This window comes from Zalophus californianus, chromosome 17 (genome assembly GCF_009762305.2).
Source record: "Zalophus californianus isolate mZalCal1 chromosome 17, mZalCal1.pri.v2, whole genome shotgun sequence".
In the NCBI taxonomy this organism is placed as follows: Eukaryota; Metazoa; Chordata; class Mammalia; order Carnivora; family Otariidae; genus Zalophus; species Zalophus californianus.
In genome coordinates this window covers 14,083,820-14,101,626 of record NC_045611.1, presented here as the reverse complement: position 1 = coordinate 14,101,626, position 17,807 = coordinate 14,083,820, and the positions used below count along the sequence as shown (strand labels likewise).

At 43.8% G+C, this 17,807-nt stretch overlaps 1 protein-coding gene across 6 annotated transcripts; it reads left to right on the top strand.

Annotated features, from left to right (window-relative positions):
• Positions 1-17,434, top strand: ZNF821 (zinc finger protein 821). Of its 6 annotated transcripts, none has more exons than XM_027619816.2 (9): positions 1-302; positions 968-1,030; positions 2,432-2,519; positions 3,815-3,931; positions 10,686-10,811; positions 13,487-13,632; positions 14,301-14,405; positions 15,544-15,710; positions 16,478-17,434. In XM_027619816.2, exons 4-9 carry the CDS (start codon positions 3,892-3,894, stop codon positions 17,130-17,132), a joined length of 1,239 nt encoding a protein of 412 aa, XP_027475617.1. In that variant the 5' UTR covers positions 1-302; positions 968-1,030; positions 2,432-2,519; positions 3,815-3,891; the 3' UTR covers positions 17,133-17,434. The 6 variants fall into 6 exon arrangements, with proteins under 6 accessions (XP_027475617.1, XP_027475619.1, XP_027475618.1 ...); XM_027619818.2 differs by having other exon boundaries at positions 828-1,030; XM_027619819.2 differs by lacking the exon at positions 1-302 and adding an exon at positions 365-604 and having other exon boundaries at positions 828-1,030.
• Positions 17,435-17,807: the final 373 nt, after the last annotated feature.

The window sequence follows — 17,807 nt, the reverse complement described above, 5'->3', positions numbered from 1 at the left end:
GAGAGGCTCGTGCACGCGCCCCACTCGCTGCGGGTGCGCGAGCAGCGCGCTCCCGCCGTCCGCGTCGCCATCTTTTCCCCCTCCGTCTGTCTGTCTGCCGTTGGCTTTGTCCGTCTGCAGCGCCGCCCCTCGGCTCCCCGCCACCGGCTTGGCTCGAAGCCGCCCTCCGCCTGCCGGGCCCAGTCCCGGAGAGCCCCGGCCCGGCCGGCCCGAGCTGCGGCCCGGGGCCCATTGTCCGGCGGTCCGTCTGTCCGGAGGCGGGGCCCAGGGACGCGGAGCGCCGCGGAGCGCCGAGGCGCCGGGTAAAAAGACCCCCGTCTCCTTCCCTCCGGGGCTAGGCTGAGGATGCCGGGGCTCCTCGCCCTCCCCCTTGTTCGCCGGCTGTCGGTCCTTTTGTCTGTCTATGTCTGGGGAGGGGGCTCCGGCTCGCTCTGGCCGGGGGGGGGGCGGGGGCAGCCCAGGCGCCGACGTTCCCCCAGCACCGGGTTCCCGAGACGAGGCCGGACCCAGCTGGCTCCGCACCGGCCGTTCCTCTTTCAGTCCCTCTGGCGGTCTCTGGCGCGGGAGGGGCGTCCGCGCCGCCGCCCTCCCGCCGTGGGCCCAGGTCGGGCAGGGCCGGGCACAGCCGGGGCGGCCCCGGCGTCTGACAGGCTGGGGTGGAGCTGGAGGAGGGGGAGGATGGGCGTGGGAGTGCAGACCCGGGTGTCAGTCCCGCGACGCGGTCTCGCAGAACGGCTTCTAAATTTAGATTTCTGAGAAGACTGTATCGTCTGAGGGTTTCTCTGAGCCGCCTCGGAAGACCTCTGGCTTTTGTTGATAATTCCTAGGAATCTACCTGTGCTCATGCTTGAAGAAGCCAAAGGGACCATCTCGGCTGATTGTACACATGCTCCAGACCAAAGAAAGTGGGAACAGGGTCAGTGAGACAGCTACGTGACCAGCTTTCTTGTCCTCTCCTTTTTGGCAGATACAAATCACTGGGATTCAGGCGAGTTTACTTTGCTCCGTGGGAACTGCACCAGAGCTGGAGGTGGGAGTGCACCCTCTTTTTTTAAAGATTGGATTTCACCTGTTTGTTTTTTTTTTCATGCTCAAGTCTGTGGTGTGTCCTGGAAGCTGCAACCTAACACCTGTGGGAGAGCAGGGACAATGTTAAGGGGAGATGTTGGTTCCCCTCCAAAGGACTCTTAACCTCGTTCTAAAGACAAAGCTTCCTTCCTTTTTACACAGAACATCCCTTGTAAACCTGAATCTCCGTTTACCTTTCTTCCTGTCCCGTTTTTTCTTCCAGATGGTGATGTTCAGGCGGCTTTGCATTTACATTTTTGTGTTGGTTTTAGATTCGGGCTTGGGAACTGAGGCCGTGTTAAAAGTAAAACTGAATGAGTGATCTTTAGGGCAATGTGTCTATGAATTTTAGCTTTTACTGCCTATAAAACTGTTGTCTAACCTCAGATCTTGCTGTGTAGTCAAGAATGCACTTACATTGCCGTTTATGTATGTATCTATTTCTTACTTATTTTTTAGAGTGCACAACTCCACAGGCTTTCTTTTTTTGAGGGAGGAAAGGATGTTTGCTTGTTTTTTTCCCTTAATCCCTCAGGTGTGAAGTCCCATTGGGTACCATCTGGTCAGTTCCCCATTCGGCCACTAGGAGGATTGTGAGAAGCTGTGGGCACTGCTTATTTAAATATGCAGATGCTCGCTCATCTGTGTTTCTGACTTGTAGCTTTAGTATTGAACTGTTGTCTCACCAAGATGATCTGAATTGAGCCTATATCAAGTTATTTGATCTTCATTCAGAAGGATCTTCATTATTTTTATCTTAGTTTCAGTTTCTGATCTTGATGAGAAAATTTATTTTTTTTTAATGTTTTATTTATTTATTCATGAAAGTCAGAGAGAGAGAGGCAGAGGCAGAGGGAGAAGCAGGCTCCCCGCCTAGCAGGGAGCCCGATGCGGGACTCGATCCCAGGACCCTGGGATCATGACCTGAGCCGAAGGCAGACGCTTAACCATCTGAGCCACCCAGGCGCCCTTGATGAGAAAATTTAAAGATTAGTTAATATTTCATTTTTCCCCTTGTATAATAGAGAGGTGTAGCTCTGCAAATTTTAGAAAAAAATGATAGACAACCTGCATTTAATTCAACTTTCTACGTTGTGATTCCACAGTTATAGGAAAAGACCCAAAATGAATATTCCTTCACTGCTTCCACTAATAAAGTAACTACTTGATTAGAAAGAAATGACCTATGCAAACAAAACCTAGAACAGAGAATACATACCATTAGCACTCAGCATACTGCCCTCTAACTAGTTAGCATTAATTTTTACTGTATACATTTGGAGTTGGGCTTTTTTGTTGTTATTTTGTTGTTGTTGTTATTTTTTAATTAACGGTCTGAAAAAGAACTGTGTTTGATATGCAGATATGATAGAAGACTGCCTGAAAGCTGCTTCCTTTGCCACTTCCTGTGGAGGCCTGTCTTTGCCATTTGCGGTTTCTTTCTTCTTTTGGTAAGGGGAGGCAGGATCTGATTACAGGTCTGAGGTCCTTTCTAGCTACATCGAGGAGTTAGTTGGCATAACAGGAGATGAGTCTTCACTAACTGGAGTGCAAAGTATAGTTAGCAGTAGCCTCTCATAAGGCCTCTTAAGTCATTAAACTACGTGCTTATTCAGTGTAAGTACAATTTGAAAAGGCAGGAACTGAAAGAAAACTTAGAGGGTGACTAGGTCCATATTCTTGTCTTTGGTAGGAAAGAGAATCTTTTTAATTTGTCTTGTTTATTCACTGTGCCTTTCATAGAAAATTTCACGGTTTTTACTACTAATCCATTTCAGACTCTCTAACAACACTTACTGCTGGGAAAGTCTTATAAACTAACCAGGAACCTCCAAGCTTAAGTATCTGTTCCCTCAAATTTCAGGGAAGCAGATGCAGGTCTCTGTAGCACTTCTCATCTGGGGAGCTTTTCTCTTTGTTCTTCCCACTGATCTCTTTGCTACATAGAGGCTGGATTGAAAGGAGGCACTAAAGTTATTAACTTTGACCAGCACTCCAGAGCATGTGAACAGGGCCAGATTGATGTTCCACACTGGGGTGTTGAATTAGTACTCAACAGTGTGGATGGCATCTGGCCCTTCTGGTGAGAGCTCATCTTCAACATTGGAAGCCTGATTGGATTTAGTGCCCTGTCATCCACAGTGCCCAGCACTGTGCCAACCCTACTAGATAGAGGCTCTATTTTCCATGTGGATCTCATTTATATAGATGCCTAAAAGTTTTGAGACGTTTCCTGTCTCACAGGAATGTGATGCTTTGTCACCTCCAGACAAGATAACTTTTCAGAAAAATCATCTGGAGGCTCCCATTTGTGCAGATTGCAAGGCTTGACTTCCAGTGGGCGTGTAACATGTGAGCTGCCACCCTCTTTTGCTTCCTTTTGCTTCCTTTTGCATTCACGGGGGTTATCTCTTTGAGCCTGCTGTGCTTCTAAAGCTGTTTGCCTAAGTTTTTTGCTTCCTTTTCTATCCTGTGACCTGGATCATTATCACTTAACAGTATTCTGGATTCCGCAGATAGATTTAGAGTGGAATTCTCTAATGGAATCCTTTGAAGGAGTCCCCTCTTAAACTTCTTGGGATCTTGATGTTGTGCTAGAGATCTATTCATTTCTTTCTTTTTAAAAATTCAATTATTTATAACTGGTGAGTTTTATATGCTCAATAACTATTTTTTAAAGTCGTTTTTAATTTTGTCCAATTTCTGGGAAAAATGACATGTGCTCACAATATCCTTTTTATTGTAGGTCAGCATCCCGCAAGGAGGTAGTAATATATCCAGTTGTGAAACTGGGAAAGGCCAGAGCTCTTGGATCAGGGAAACATGTCCCGTCGGAAACAGACAAATCCGAATAAAGTTCACTGTGAGTACTGGGTTTTGTCTTCTGGAACGTGGGAACATTGAGGGTTGAAATGAAAGAGTAATCTCAATTTAAGTGAAAGGCTCACACTAGTTTGTGAAGGAAAAAAGGGTTAAAGAGATTGAACAGGACGGGTTTAAAGTACGTCTGGTTGCTGGAGGAGGTGTTAGAAACCTGTTTTAGTAGGTGAACTTGATTCATCCTGAGTATTCACATTAACAAACATTTATAGGATATCTGTACAAAGCCTGTGCTAGATGCCAGGGCTATAAAGCAATGTAAGGATATATAAGGCTGTCATGTAGCCACAGATACATAAAATAATATCTAAAAACACAAAATAGTATATGCTGAGTGCCATATAGGAGTGCTGCAGACTGTGTGTACTACAGAAGTTAAGAGGAGGGAGAGACTTCCATGGACTGAGGAAGCAGGGAATGCTTCATGGAAGAGGCCCTAGACTGTGAACTTGAACTGGGCCTTAGAAGGTAGGAAGTAGATTTTTTAAAAAGGAAGAAGGAAGAGGTAAAATCAGATGGGGAAATGATCTGAACAAAGATACAAGAAGGAATGCACAGGGGCTCCTGGGTGGCTCAGTTGAGTGTCTTACTCTTGATTTTTGGCTTAGGTTATGATCTCAGGGTCGTGAGAGGGAGCCCTGCATTGGGCTTCATGCTCAGCATGGAGTATGCTTGGAATGCTCTCTCTCTCCCTCTGCCCCTCCCTCCACTTGGATATGCGTTCTCTGTCTCTCTCTGTCTTGCTCTAAAATAAATAAATAAATAATAAATAAATAAATAATACATAAAATCTTTTTAAAAAAGAAGGAATGCACATGTTCAGGGGATAAGGAGACTTTGTATGAAGCAGCAGTTTTATTTATCCAGATGTCATAGGACACAAAATGAGGTTGGAGATGTTTATATCATAGAGGCCTGAAGGCCAGTCCAAGTTTATACTTTATACTGTGGACTATAAGGAGGTACTGAAGGTTTTCAAGCAGAGCAAGTGGAGTGACATTTAGAATGCAGTGTTTTAGGACTATGAAGCAGTGTGTGGGGTGGATCACATGAGAGAAAGACTAGTAACAGGAAAACCAGGTAGGCATTACTGCCTTGCATTGTTTCTCGGCAGTTCTATATGTATGTTTTATTTTATCAATTAGACGGTAAAATTCTAGAGGGTAGAGATTATGTCCCATTTATATTTCCTGCTATTCCTCTCTACTTCTAGCACTGCTTATAGAGGATGTTCAAAAGTGTCTCTTTAAATTAACATTAATATGTCTATGCAGATTTGATGGAATTAACCAGTTTCCTGTGATCTGGGCAGATAAGCGTCCTCACCCAAAAGTTTTAAAAGAGAGCCAAATAGCACCCTTTTATTATGGAGGACTGACTAAATAAGGTACAGCAACATCTGAAGAGAATTCAGTGGTATAATTATGACAGGTTTTTTTCTTGAGGAAAGAACTCTATATATGAGAGAATAGATTAGTCAAGGAGTTTAAGATAAGAGGATTAAAATTTATTAAAACACACTGGATGCCAGGTACTATGTACCTTAACTTATTGGGTAATTTCAAGAGTGAGAGAGGAAACAGTAGGAACAGAGGAATTGGGAGGACTTTAACATTGTATAGGTTAATGGGATTAGGGTGGCAAACCTCCACAATTAATTCTTCAATTTAAGTCTTGGAAAGGTTTTATAAGAGAACAAGTATGATGCTTCCAGGAGTATATTCTGGAATAGGTGGATGTGAAAGTCTGTTCAATATAAAGGTGAATGAGTAGCTTAGGAAGGGCTTAGAAATTGCTGCTAGAAAGTGAAATGTCGTGGGCCTGAATGTGAGGATTGTCAAGAGAGATATCTCTAGCCTAAGTAATCCAACCCAGAGGTTTAGGAGGATAGTCTCCTCTCTGGTTGAAAATTAGTATTAATAAAAGACACAGATGTGACCCCAAGAAGGCAGGGCAGGAAAGGTACTCTTAGTAGAGATGACGGGTTCACAAATAAGGCAGTCATAGGAGTTGGGCATTTACTTATAAAAGCCACGTGTCCAAAAAGTCTTGGTTAGATTTAAGGAGAGTAGCTGCCTAGATGATGGCATGACTGTGATAAGGCCAGGGGAAGCCAGTGAAGGCTTGTATGATCTGTGCCTGTGTCCATGGAGCTTATATTTGTCCGCTGAATCTCTTCCCACCATAGCTGAATGCAGGATGAGCTGGTATTGGGTCAGAAAACAGATGGACAAACAGGCTACGGAGAGAGTATCACACATCCACAGTGGCAGAAATACAGTTTCCAGAGCGAGTGAAGTGTATTGTGGTAGAGTGCGTGGGACTGTGCAGGCTCTGTGGTGGGGACCATTAAGAGGGCTGTGAACAAAAATGTTATGCTGCCACTAAAAAGCAGACCCAGGGAGGGGCTGTGTTCAGTGATGCATTTGGGTAGGGAACCGTGGAGGCTTCTCAGGTAATAGACCAAGCCTGACTAAAGAAGAAAAGACACTGAGATTTGCTGGTGTCTCAGGAATTTCTGCTTATTGACTATTAGGGGACTGAAGCCGATCCTACCTTTTTCAAAAGGGCATCTTCTCATTGCCCATGACAATAATGGCAAGTAGGAATAGGTCATTTCAGTCTTCTGGCCACTTGAGCCTCCTATTCCCTTGCAGTGAAATGGAACCAATCAAATGTATTGAATTTAATGCTGCTCATCTATTTAAAGTAAATGGAATGGACTCAAGGTCTGGGAGGCAGGAATGTCTGTACACGCTTTGTTGAAATGTTAAAGCCAGTCGGCACTGAGTAGAGTAATGGCTGAGCTCCATTACATCTGCCTTCTGGGAAGAAGATCGTGTGGCATGAAGCTCCAAGCCCGCCTAAAAGAATGTATTAAGAATCCCACTGCTGTGGCCTGACAGCATTTGTCAGATCCACTTTAGAAGCCAATGGGCAGGCTGCACTGGCAGTTACTTGGCTTTCCTCAGGACTGTCTCTCTATCGAAATTACCGTCATGATCTTTCCTTTCCCCAGCAACATCCAGGCTTACTCGTGTAGTTTGCTCAGTTCATTAACAGATTTGACACAGAGCTTTCTGAATAAAAGCCCAGAATTTTTAGTCTCAGAGAAACTGTGGATGGGCTGTTAGACCTTCCTCATCTCATCTCCTTCTGAGTAGAAGTTTCTGTCAGCCATTTCTAGGGAGGTTGAAAATAGTCCCTTGTAACTCTGATTTGGTGTGTTTATGCCAAGCAAACCACTAAGAAAAGGAAAACTTTTTTTTAAGAAAAACTTTTTCTTAAAGACACTTGTTTTCAGATTGCAAAGTACAAACAATAAAAACTTTGAACTTCAATAAAAGCTTCTCGGCTTTTACAGAGAAGTAGGAAAAAAAGCCTTTAAAGTCCCTTTTCTTCCAAAAAGCACAACTTGTTTTGCCCTTGTTCGTTCTGTCAGCATCCTTGTGAGGTATATGGCTGTGTTCCCAGCATGTGGTAGCACCTTGGATTACAGAGACTGTTACCTGGAATGGAATCCTAAGCTCCTCATTCCCAAGATTAGCTCATTTTTTTCTGAATTTGACATCTGCTCTCTTAGAATTTTTTTCAGCTGCTTTGCTTTACTTAATTTCAGTCAGCCAGAAATTGCATTTATTTAATTGCATCAAGGACTCAATACAGAAAATTGTAAAATCTTTGCCTTTCTAGTAACTTTCATCCCAGGCTTCTCATCTGTTCTCCAAACTTGCTTGGATGGCCTTGTTCTTGTCTGGTCTGAAAAACCTTAGCCAAATCAAACAGTATCTTGATTTCATACCAAAAAAATAAAGAGGTGGCAGCTTGCTTTTTACTGTAGAGCTTAGATGACTTGTTCTCAACTATTAATAGACAAATAAATACCATGTTAAATTAAATAAGATGGTTGCCCTACATTAATATCTAGAGACCTGAAGTTTTTTTTTAACCTCCAATAGTCTCAAGATAGAAGGAAATAATAATTCTACATTATAAAAGCAGGCAATTATATAACACTTCTTAAGCACCAGTATCTCTATGGATCACATTTGACTTGAGTTACTATGACATTCTTTTAGGTATGTAAAAGGTATCACTACTTTTAGTATCATAGGAAAAGGTATCACTGTCTTTTTGTGAAAGGATAATTCTGAACAGTGGGATTTAGAGCTTAGATAAATAGTGACTGCTGAAAGATCATTCATGTATCTTCTATGAGATATGCCAAAATCACTTTTTTAATGGTTTTTATATATTTTACTTTATATTGATGTTTAAGATAGGAATAGCCCTGAGAAATAAAGTTTCCCTTAGCCTTTTTCCCAAGTCGGGAATAGAACCAAATATAAGAGCACAGCTTTTCTTTCCAAACTGCCAAAAAGGAGTAACAATTAATTTATTCCAGCTATCCTGAGATTGCCAGCAAAAGTCCTAGATAGGGATGTCATATGGGATATACTCTTCTCTGTCCTGTGAAGGCCTAAATATTTAGACAATATCAATAGACAAAAATGTTGAGCTCAAGTTGGTGGGTCTAAACTGAATTACTAGTTGATCTTGAAAGGTACTTATCCTTTTAGATGCCCTTCTCCTAATCCAATGGTATTCGCCTATTAAGGGAAAAAAAGTATTCTTCATAGGTTATAAACCTACTTTGCTTCTGAGTAGGTTTCTTTAGAGATGAGAAGTGTCACTGATGAGAATGATCTGCCCCTTGATAATTATCTGCTGGAATATAATGTGTCCCTTAGTGCCATTTCTGCCCATGATTTCCAGGTCCAAAAGCATGCATCTACCTGGAAGAATTCAATAACTAGTCCAGTTGGCCATGGTCTTGTGGTTACAGTGCAACCACCATGAAGAGAAGTATTTTCCTTCTGCAGAAAGGATGAGGAGGTGCTATAACAGAATTCCCTGTTTGCTTTCCCTGGCAGTAATTTATATCCAGTTTGTGATTGTGATATTTTGAAAATGGACTTAAAGCAGCTTATTTTTCTTTTACTTGAGGGCTTGTGTGGCTAGCAGTTCACTTGAACCCTCACCACCTCTACTCCCACTCACAGTATTGATCAGAGTAGCCCCAGTGTTAGTCAGTCCAGGCCCGGCATGGTGACTCACCACAGGGTATCAGAACCATCAAAATGTTGGGTCCCTTTGTCATTTACTGGCCCTGAGAACATTATTTTGGTATTTGAGATGTAGCATCAGTTTCTTATGGTACGAAGGTAACATTATTGCTAGGATCAGAGCCATTCTTCTCACACAGAGACAAGCGTTTGTTTTCAGCAAAACCACTCTGGTGAACCATCTAACCTGCTTACAGCTCTGCTTGAAAGCAGTTTAAAATACGGATATTAGAGCTGTGCAGACCTGGGCTCAAATACCTTGCTCTCCTATAAACCTTAGTTTTCTCTTAAGTAAAATTGGGGTAGGAATACCTACCACATAGAGTTTTGCAGAGAATTAAGATAGAAACTAAAAGCACTTAACATAGAGCCTGAAACTAGGACATGCCAAATAGTAATTATTAGTGTTTAACACTTAGCATATGGATGCTCACTGAATTTTTGCTGAACAAATGCCTAAGTGAATTACACAAAGCCTACTTCATATCAGTTCTTTCATTGCCAAAGGACTGATAGCACAGGTTAACTGACCATTTCTCCTACCTCATTGTATCCTGTCTTGGAACCTGAGCCTGTTTACTTTCTTTCTCTCCAGTAAGAAAGCACCTGGCCTATTGTCAGACATTTCACTAGGGCTTTTTATTATTCTCTCTTGGTGGCTGGAGAATGGGGACTGTAGTTTCCACTCTCACTGAGATAATGGAAACCTCGAGAAACCCAATTCTCTTTTCTCCTTATGCCTGGCCTCTTGGAAATAAAAGAGCACTTAAATGTTAACTCTTCAGTAACCACACAGATCCTAGGCAGAGTTCATAGAAAGTAAATGCATAATCAAGGACAGGTTCAGGGCTTTTGGATACTCCATACAAGAAAAGAAAAGAAAAAAGAAAACAGACTACATTGACCAAGGAAACTAGATTAAATATTATTTGTTGCAAATTAGTTGGGGTCTTTCAGGAAGCTTGTTCCTTAGCAAAAATGAGTTCATATATTATCTGTTCTTTTAATCTGTTATTCAACCAGTTGTTGATTTGCTTGTGGTTAATTCTGATAGACATAGAAGTAGAGTCAAGGAGGAACTTCCAGAGCATGTCTTGGAAGGAGGGTGGCTGAAAGATGAGATTAGAGAGATTGTTTTTTGGAAGGATTATTTGAAGCACTTGTTTATAGTAAGAGATAGACACTAAGTCAGGGCCATAATGTTAGTACACTAAGAATCAGAGATTGTGCCCAGATTTGTTGCCCTGTCTTTATCATCCTATCACTTTGCCTCTTCTGCCTCTCTCGCCCATCCTGATGGAAGGTTGGTTATAAATGGAGTTGAGATTCTGAAGTTAAATTTGTAAAGTAGCAATTGATTACCTTTTGAAAGGAGTCAAGATTAGGAGGATTTAAGCAAGTGATGCTTTCTAGAGCATCTGGCTTACTGCCCAGGAAGAGTAGCCACGCCCAGAAATTCCAGGAGGCAGCAAGCTGACTTAGAGATGGATGACCCCACCATGGGGTACCTGCCTGTCTCCTACCTTTGAATGGTCTGACTTTCCAACCAGCTTCCCTGGGGATATATGCTGCCCAGCTGGTGGCCTGACTATTTTTCCTTGTGACCACCAGGGGATCAAGTATTTGCTGGGCTAGAAGAGCAAGCCCGCCAGGCGATGATGAAAACTGATTTTCCTGGAGACCTTGGCAGTCAGCGACAAGCTATCCAACAACTAAGAGATCAGGACTCCAGTAGCAGTGAGTTCTGCACCTTCTGGTAATGACTCAGGGCAATGGGAGAAGAATTATCAGAGTGTGTGTGCTCTGGGGATTGTGCATGGGGGTTGGGAGGAAGACATGAAGAAGGAGATTTGTGGATCCTGTGTTCCCAAAGGTGTTCTAAGGTGTATGAGCATATGCTTATCCAGAGAGAGGACAGGTTTGGCATTATATTTTTTTTTTAACTCATGGACTGCAGTACTTGGTGCAGTACCATGCACAGATAGGTTTGTGATAACTGTGATAGACAGGGGCATAGGGATAATTAGTACTCAACCTGTCCCTGGGTTAGGTCAAATGAAAAGAAAAGAATCTCTGTCTCCTAGAATCTGTTTACTCATAATTAACAAAATATAATAAGAGTGGCATTAATGAAATTTTTGCTTGAGGACCCAGTTTTAATGTTATATAAGAGGATTTCCTTACTAATGAGATTATGCCTCACCTAAAATGCTAAAGTCAAAGTCAGAGCACCTGGCTGGCTCAGTTGATAAGAGCAGGCGACTCTTGATCTTGGAGTCGTGAGTTTGAGCCCCACAGTGGGTGTAGAGATTACTTAAAAAAAAATTTTTTTTTAATGGAATTAAAAAAAAAAAGAATAAAATGCTAAAGTCAAGGTCTTCCCACACCAAGTCCTAAGTAAATCCCTGGAAAGAGATGGAAAAGACAGTGGCTGGTAACTAGCTGAGCCTCGTGGATCATCTGTTCCATGACCTGTCTGAACAAATACATTTTGAGATGTGTTATTTCCTAGGATGATTTCCTTACTTTACTAATCACATCCATCTGATATTGGTTGGTATTACTGTCAATTCAGAGTGACATTTTTTATTTTTCTCCACATTTGGGGTTGAAGAATAACAAAGAGGGAAAGAGTTCAGCAGCCTTCTAGGAACTACAGTTTCCACTCAAACTAATAATTTAGCAACAAAAAAACCCAATAATAATTTAGCATCTAATTGCTCAGGTACAGAAAAGTTAACCCAAAGATTTCTAGAAAACCTGCGGGAGCCACCAGTTTGAGTAACAGGATAGGAATGGCAACATCTATAAAGTCTAGAAGGTTTCCATTCTGGAAAAGCTGCATCATCCCTCTAGATGGCATACGTATTTTTTAAAAATCGTTTTAGTAGAAGATGTGTTTGGGTTTTTGATCAGTCGTGTAATGTGTTTGATGCAATGTTGTCTTAGACTAAGTTTACCAATATTCCATAAGCTGGTGAGAAAATAGTGTATGATTTAATCTGTTCCAATCCTTCATTATTGAGATGAATTCAGATGAAAGCTTTGGGTTAGGGAATAAGGCATACATACCATAGATCCTTCCAGGGCCTAAATCCAATCCACCAAACAAGTAGAATATCTAATAGAGACACATGTAACTACTAGTAGAAGATTTGGTTAGATTTTCTTCTGAAGAAAAGGAATGTAATCAGTTTTGCCCAGATACTGGTGGATTTCAAAATTACACAAGGGATAGGGATAAGAGAGAGAAGAGAGGCACCGGTAGCTAGGACAGCTGAGTCTCACAGGTGAAAGTCTACCTTGTATTTCTCTTGCTCACAGTCAGGCCCAGGAAACCAGGATCTCAGTGTGGTTGGCATGGGCCTGGGATCTCCCAGCTTCCCTAAGCTTGGCTTCCTCTTATGGTCTTCAAGGTACTAGCCCTTCTTTTTTTCCCTTTCAGAACAAATTCCCTCTTTTATCGTGGTTTTTAAAAAATCTTTCTCCCCCTATTTTATAAGTAATAGGGGAAAACAGCCCACAAAAACCTTGCAGATCCCCCAGCCACAAGCAGATCCCCCCCCCACGCCACATCCTGTCCACTACATGAAAACAAACTCAATTTTTCCTTTAGTCACAAGAAATTATATTCCATCCTAAAGAATGGCCTGTTCCCTTCACTCAATGCAGTCAGTTATCTGTCAGATAATCCAGAGAAGCAGCGGATTTATTTAGCCGAAGAACCCTAAGTTACTAGCGGGGTAGGGACAGCCTGATCAGGCTGTGCAGCAAACAGCCTAAAGTTGGTTGCTGTGCTCTTCTTTCCATTGGACTGGACAAACCTTTCCCTATAAGGTGACATCATTTTTAACTAATTTAGTACTGCCTCCTTTCTTGGTAAGAGGAAGAAAAAACTTGTTGGTTTTTCTCTGAGTGTGCCTTAGGGTTTGTTGGGAGAGAAGAGATTAGTGGGACTCAGAATAGTACATGCGACACCATTGGAAAAACTGTGCAGGGGGGTTATGGAGAAAAGTAAGTAATAAAATCAGTGAGACGTGTGGGTAAGTCAGAGGTGCTGTGTTGTGGGAATGAGCATGGTGTGAGGTGCGTGGGAGGTGTGATTTCAAGTATGAGACGTTTGGGGATCACGTGTAAGAAGAATCTTTTATGATAATGTACAGGGCCCAATAACTATTGTCTAATGCAGTTTTGCCTCAGATTTTCTCTTTAGTGTAAATGGCATCATAAACAATAGCTATAGCTCTTGCACCAACATGATTAGTACCCAACTATACCAGCTGTACATCGATACAAACTCTTATGGAAGATCTGAAAATGTTTTCCATTATAGCTACAAACTCTAAGGTGGAAAGCAACTCAAGGTGTATTCATGCAAAAATCAGAACAAGTGACCAATGTGTATGTTCCAGGTGACAGTGAGGGTGATGAAGAGGAGACCACACAAGATGAAGTCTCTTCCCATACATCAGAGGAAGATGGAGGGGTGGTCAAAGTGGAAAAAGAGTTAGAAAATACGGAACAGCCTGTTGGTGGGAATGAAGTGGCAGAGCATGAGGCAAGTGACAACAGCTCCCGAGTCTGGGGGCCCCCCCTTCCTACTCGGCCCTGATGTGCCTGATCCACAGTAACTAACCGTCTTGCCTCTGGTGGTCTCCTGGGCCTTCATGTGAAGCCTTTCTTCCTTCACAGCTCCATTTACCCAAACCTCACACACAACTCTCATCACACCAGCTTTCCTGTCCATCCACATATTACTAACCCAGGTACAGCTTCCCCACTTCTTTCCAGGCAGAATATCCACTTTTGCAAGACTATCAGCCGACTTCCTGAAGTGTACTCTTGAATATGCTTGCAAATATAAGTCCAAGTGTTACCTGAGGTGCCATCTTCTCTCTAAATTGTTTCCTGAGGATTGCTGCAAGAAGCACAGCAGGAGGGAAGCTAATCCTCTCTGCAGAGTTTACTGTTGGGGGGGAAAAAAGAGATCGGCTCTCCTGGGGCAGCCGTATGTCCTCAGGGCAGGAAGCCTTGGAGAAAATGAAGATAGGAGCAAACGTGATTCCCTTTCCCTATTACTTTTCCCTTCAGTCCATAATGGGAACCTAAGAATAACATGGGATATCAGGTTGTGTTCCTTTGAACAGGATGCCCTGTTAAAAGAAGTAGGGGCAGGGCAAAGAGTGGTAAACAGTCTTAATGAATTGCCTACTTGTTGAATTGCAGGTCACAGGAAACTTGAATTCTGACCCCTTACTTGGACTCTGCCAGTGTCCCCTCTGCCAGCTAGACTGTGGGAGTCGGGAGCAGCTGATTGCTCATGTGTACCAGGTATGGGCGGGGAGCCACGCGCTCCAGAACACGAGTGCCAGCAGCTTGTTTGGCCTTTGCCTCCAGCTCCCAGGGGAACCTTGGGTTGTTGCTTCCAGTAAGACTCCAGTCCCCAGAATGTTTTAAAGAATAAGTGGATATGTTGGATAAACCTGTTCTGGACTCCGAGACAGACATACTATGAAAATTTAGTATTATTTTTTTCCAAATTACTTAATGTGTATTTATTTGTTTGTTTGTTTATTTGAGGGGGGGTGGGGCAGAGGGAGAGAGAGAATCCTAAGCAGCCTCCACACCCAGCATGGAGCCCAATAAAGGGTGAGGGGTTTGATCTCACAACCCTGAGATCATGACCTGAGCCAAAATCAAGAGTCAGGCCCTTAACCCACTGAGCCACCCAGGTGCCTCAATGCATGTTTTAAATAGTGAAATAGAAACTAACATCTGTTAATAATGAGGCCTTGTTTTAAAGAAGAAAAAATTAGTTAACATAAATGTTTCTATAATACTAGAAAAAGTATGAATGAGGGGATCAGAAGAACACAAGCTTTTTGTGCTCTTTTTTTCCCCTGATCCAGCTGCAGAGCACCTGTGCCTTGTGATCTGTATTAGAAAGGCATTAGCACACATGGCAGCCTGGGTTTTACCATCAAGACAGTTGGTTCACTTTAGAAGATTGTTTTTAAAAGATTGAAGAAAAGGCAAGACAAAATGCTTTTGGATACCAGTCTTCCTAACCACCTTCTACACTTGGCCTTCATTGCTCCCTTAATATGCACCTGTACCTGCACAGTGTGAGGCAACAGATAGAAATTATTCCAAGCATGAATTCTTTGCAGATTTTGAAGAGGACTCTGACTCTGGAGCCCTGTTTTCACCAAGCCAGCCACGTGTTCCAGAATATAGTCAAAACTCTAATGAAATCTGAACAATAATCTGAATGGCCTGGCCCTTTTGAAGGCCTGTTAACACAAGAGATTCTTACTTTTCCAGGTGCTAAGCAGGGAGAATATAATTGCAAATCCCTTGTTCTGAGACTAAGTAAGGAAAGGGGACATTTCCCAGAAAGCAGCTTCTAAGTGGGTGTAGATTATCTTAAAGGTAGCATGAGTTGACAGATTAAGGCTCTGTTTTACAGCACACTGCAGCAGTGGTGAGCGCCAAGAGCTACATGTGTCCTGTCTGTGGCCGGGCCCTGAGCTCCCCAGGGTCATTGGGTCGTCACCTCCTAATCCACTCAGAGGACCAGAGGTCTAACTGTGCTGTGTGTGGAGCCCGTTTTACCAGCCATGCCACGTTTAACAGGTTAGCTGGTCACCTAACCGTTTTGTTCTGGGAACAAATTACTGGGTGTGGGCTCTGCTTTCCCAAATCAAAAGAAAGGCTAGAGATAGGTAATGCAAAGGCAACTGACTCTTTGGAAATACAAGTAATGAAGCCAGTAAATATACCTGTTCCATTAGATATCCCCAAAGGGAAATGAATTCTCATTTCTTTCCCCTATTAGAATAATATTTTCATCTACAAAGAGATGGGGGGGGTAGTCCAATAACATTCATGATAAAGCTTGGAGAAGTTACAGGGTGCTGAGAGGCCCCTGATGTGAGGACACAGTCTGTACTGTGTCCCAGGAAGACTGGAACTGTGTGAATTGTGTCCTAGTTAAATTTGTCTAGGGTACAATGCAGAGTCAGCCAGGGCAGGAGGGGTTAAGCCAGTGGACTGCCCTAAAGGCAGCCTCCACCTCAAGAAGGACTGCCATTTCTACAGTAGGACTGCCCTGCACAGCTCTTAGGAACACCATCAACCAGCTGGAATGAAAACTGCACATCTGTGGGGCATATCTGGCAGTTGGCTCAGCCTCTAACTCCAGGAGGGCTTTAAAACTCGGTAGGTACCCTAGCCCAGAAAAGGTGTGGGGTGGGGAGGTAAAAGAGACCTCCCAAGTACTCAAATCTGACCCCTGGTAGTGAACTTGGAGCAACTGGCCTGGTAGGACCAGTGTAAGTCAGAGCTGGATACCTGAGCCTTGCTAGAAGGAGACACTAACCACCCAAATTTTTGTATTCCAGCGAGAAACTCCCTGAAGTACTTAATATGGAATCCCTACCCCCAGCCCATAGTGAGGGTCCCTCCAGTGCTGAGGGGAAGGACATTGCCTTTAGCCCTCCCGTGTACCCTGCTGGAATTCTGCTTGTGTGCAACAATTGTGCTGCCTACCGTAAGCTACTGGAAGCACAGACCCCCAGTGTTCGCAAGTGGGCCCTACGCCGACAGAACGAGCCATTGGAAGTACGGCTGCAGCGGCTGGAACGAGAGCGCACAGCCAAGAAAAGTCGGCGGGACAATGAGACTCCAGAGGAGCGGGAAGTAAGGCGCATGAGGGACCGTGAAGCCAAGCGCCTGCAGCGCATGCAGGAGACAGATGAGCAGCGGGCACGTCGGCTGCAGCGGGATCGGGAGGCTATGAGGCTGAAGCGGGCCAATGAAACCCCAGAGAAGAGGCAGGCCCGGCTCATCCGGGAGCGGGAAGCCAAGCGGCTCAAGAGGAGGCTGGAGAAAATGGACATGATGTTGCGAGCTCAGTTTGGCCAGGACCCTTCTGCCATGGCAGCCTTAGCAGCTGAAATGAACTTCTTCCAGCTACCTGTGAGTGGGGTGGAGTTGGACAGCCAGCTCCTGGGCAAGATGGCCTTTGAAGAGCAGAACAGTGGCTCTCTGCACTGAACCCGCCTGCCCTCCCACTCACCCAGGTCCACAGGGATCCATGCTACAGCCAACCCACAGGGCCCTGTCCTTATTGCTGGAGGCAGGCCTGGGTTTATTGCAGGTGGACCTAAGCACCTCTTGCATGTGGGAGCAGGATGATGGGGTCAGCAGGGAGCCAGCTTAAGGCAGCTCTAGACAAGGGAGTAGGCCACTCCAGAGAACTAGACTCCCAGCCCACTGCTACAGGGCATGCTTATAGGACTATGGGGCCCAGTGTGGCCCACAGAGTTGTGAGGGCAAATAAATTAATTTTATCTTTACTGGTCTTTTTGTGCTTTCTCTCCGTTTCATTCTAGCAAATGAAGTGATCTAGGAAAGAAATTTGAGGCAGGGACTTCTGGTGGATTGTCTTCTGAGGGGAGGGTGCTCCTCAGTTTAGGTGACCCAGAGATCCCTTGTTTGGGCCTTTACAAGTTGATGAGGCATGACATTAAAGAAAGAACCGATGCTGACTTTGTGGGTCCATTCCCACAACCCTAACGAAGATCATCTATGGTCCCAAAGGCCACTTAAACCTAGCTTACCTTTTCCAAATTCAGTAGACGCCTTTCCTCCTAACTGGCATTTTCTAAAGAGATGCAGTATTTAGGCTTAGGTATTGGCTACTTTTCCCAGCAGATTTTAGTTGCCAGA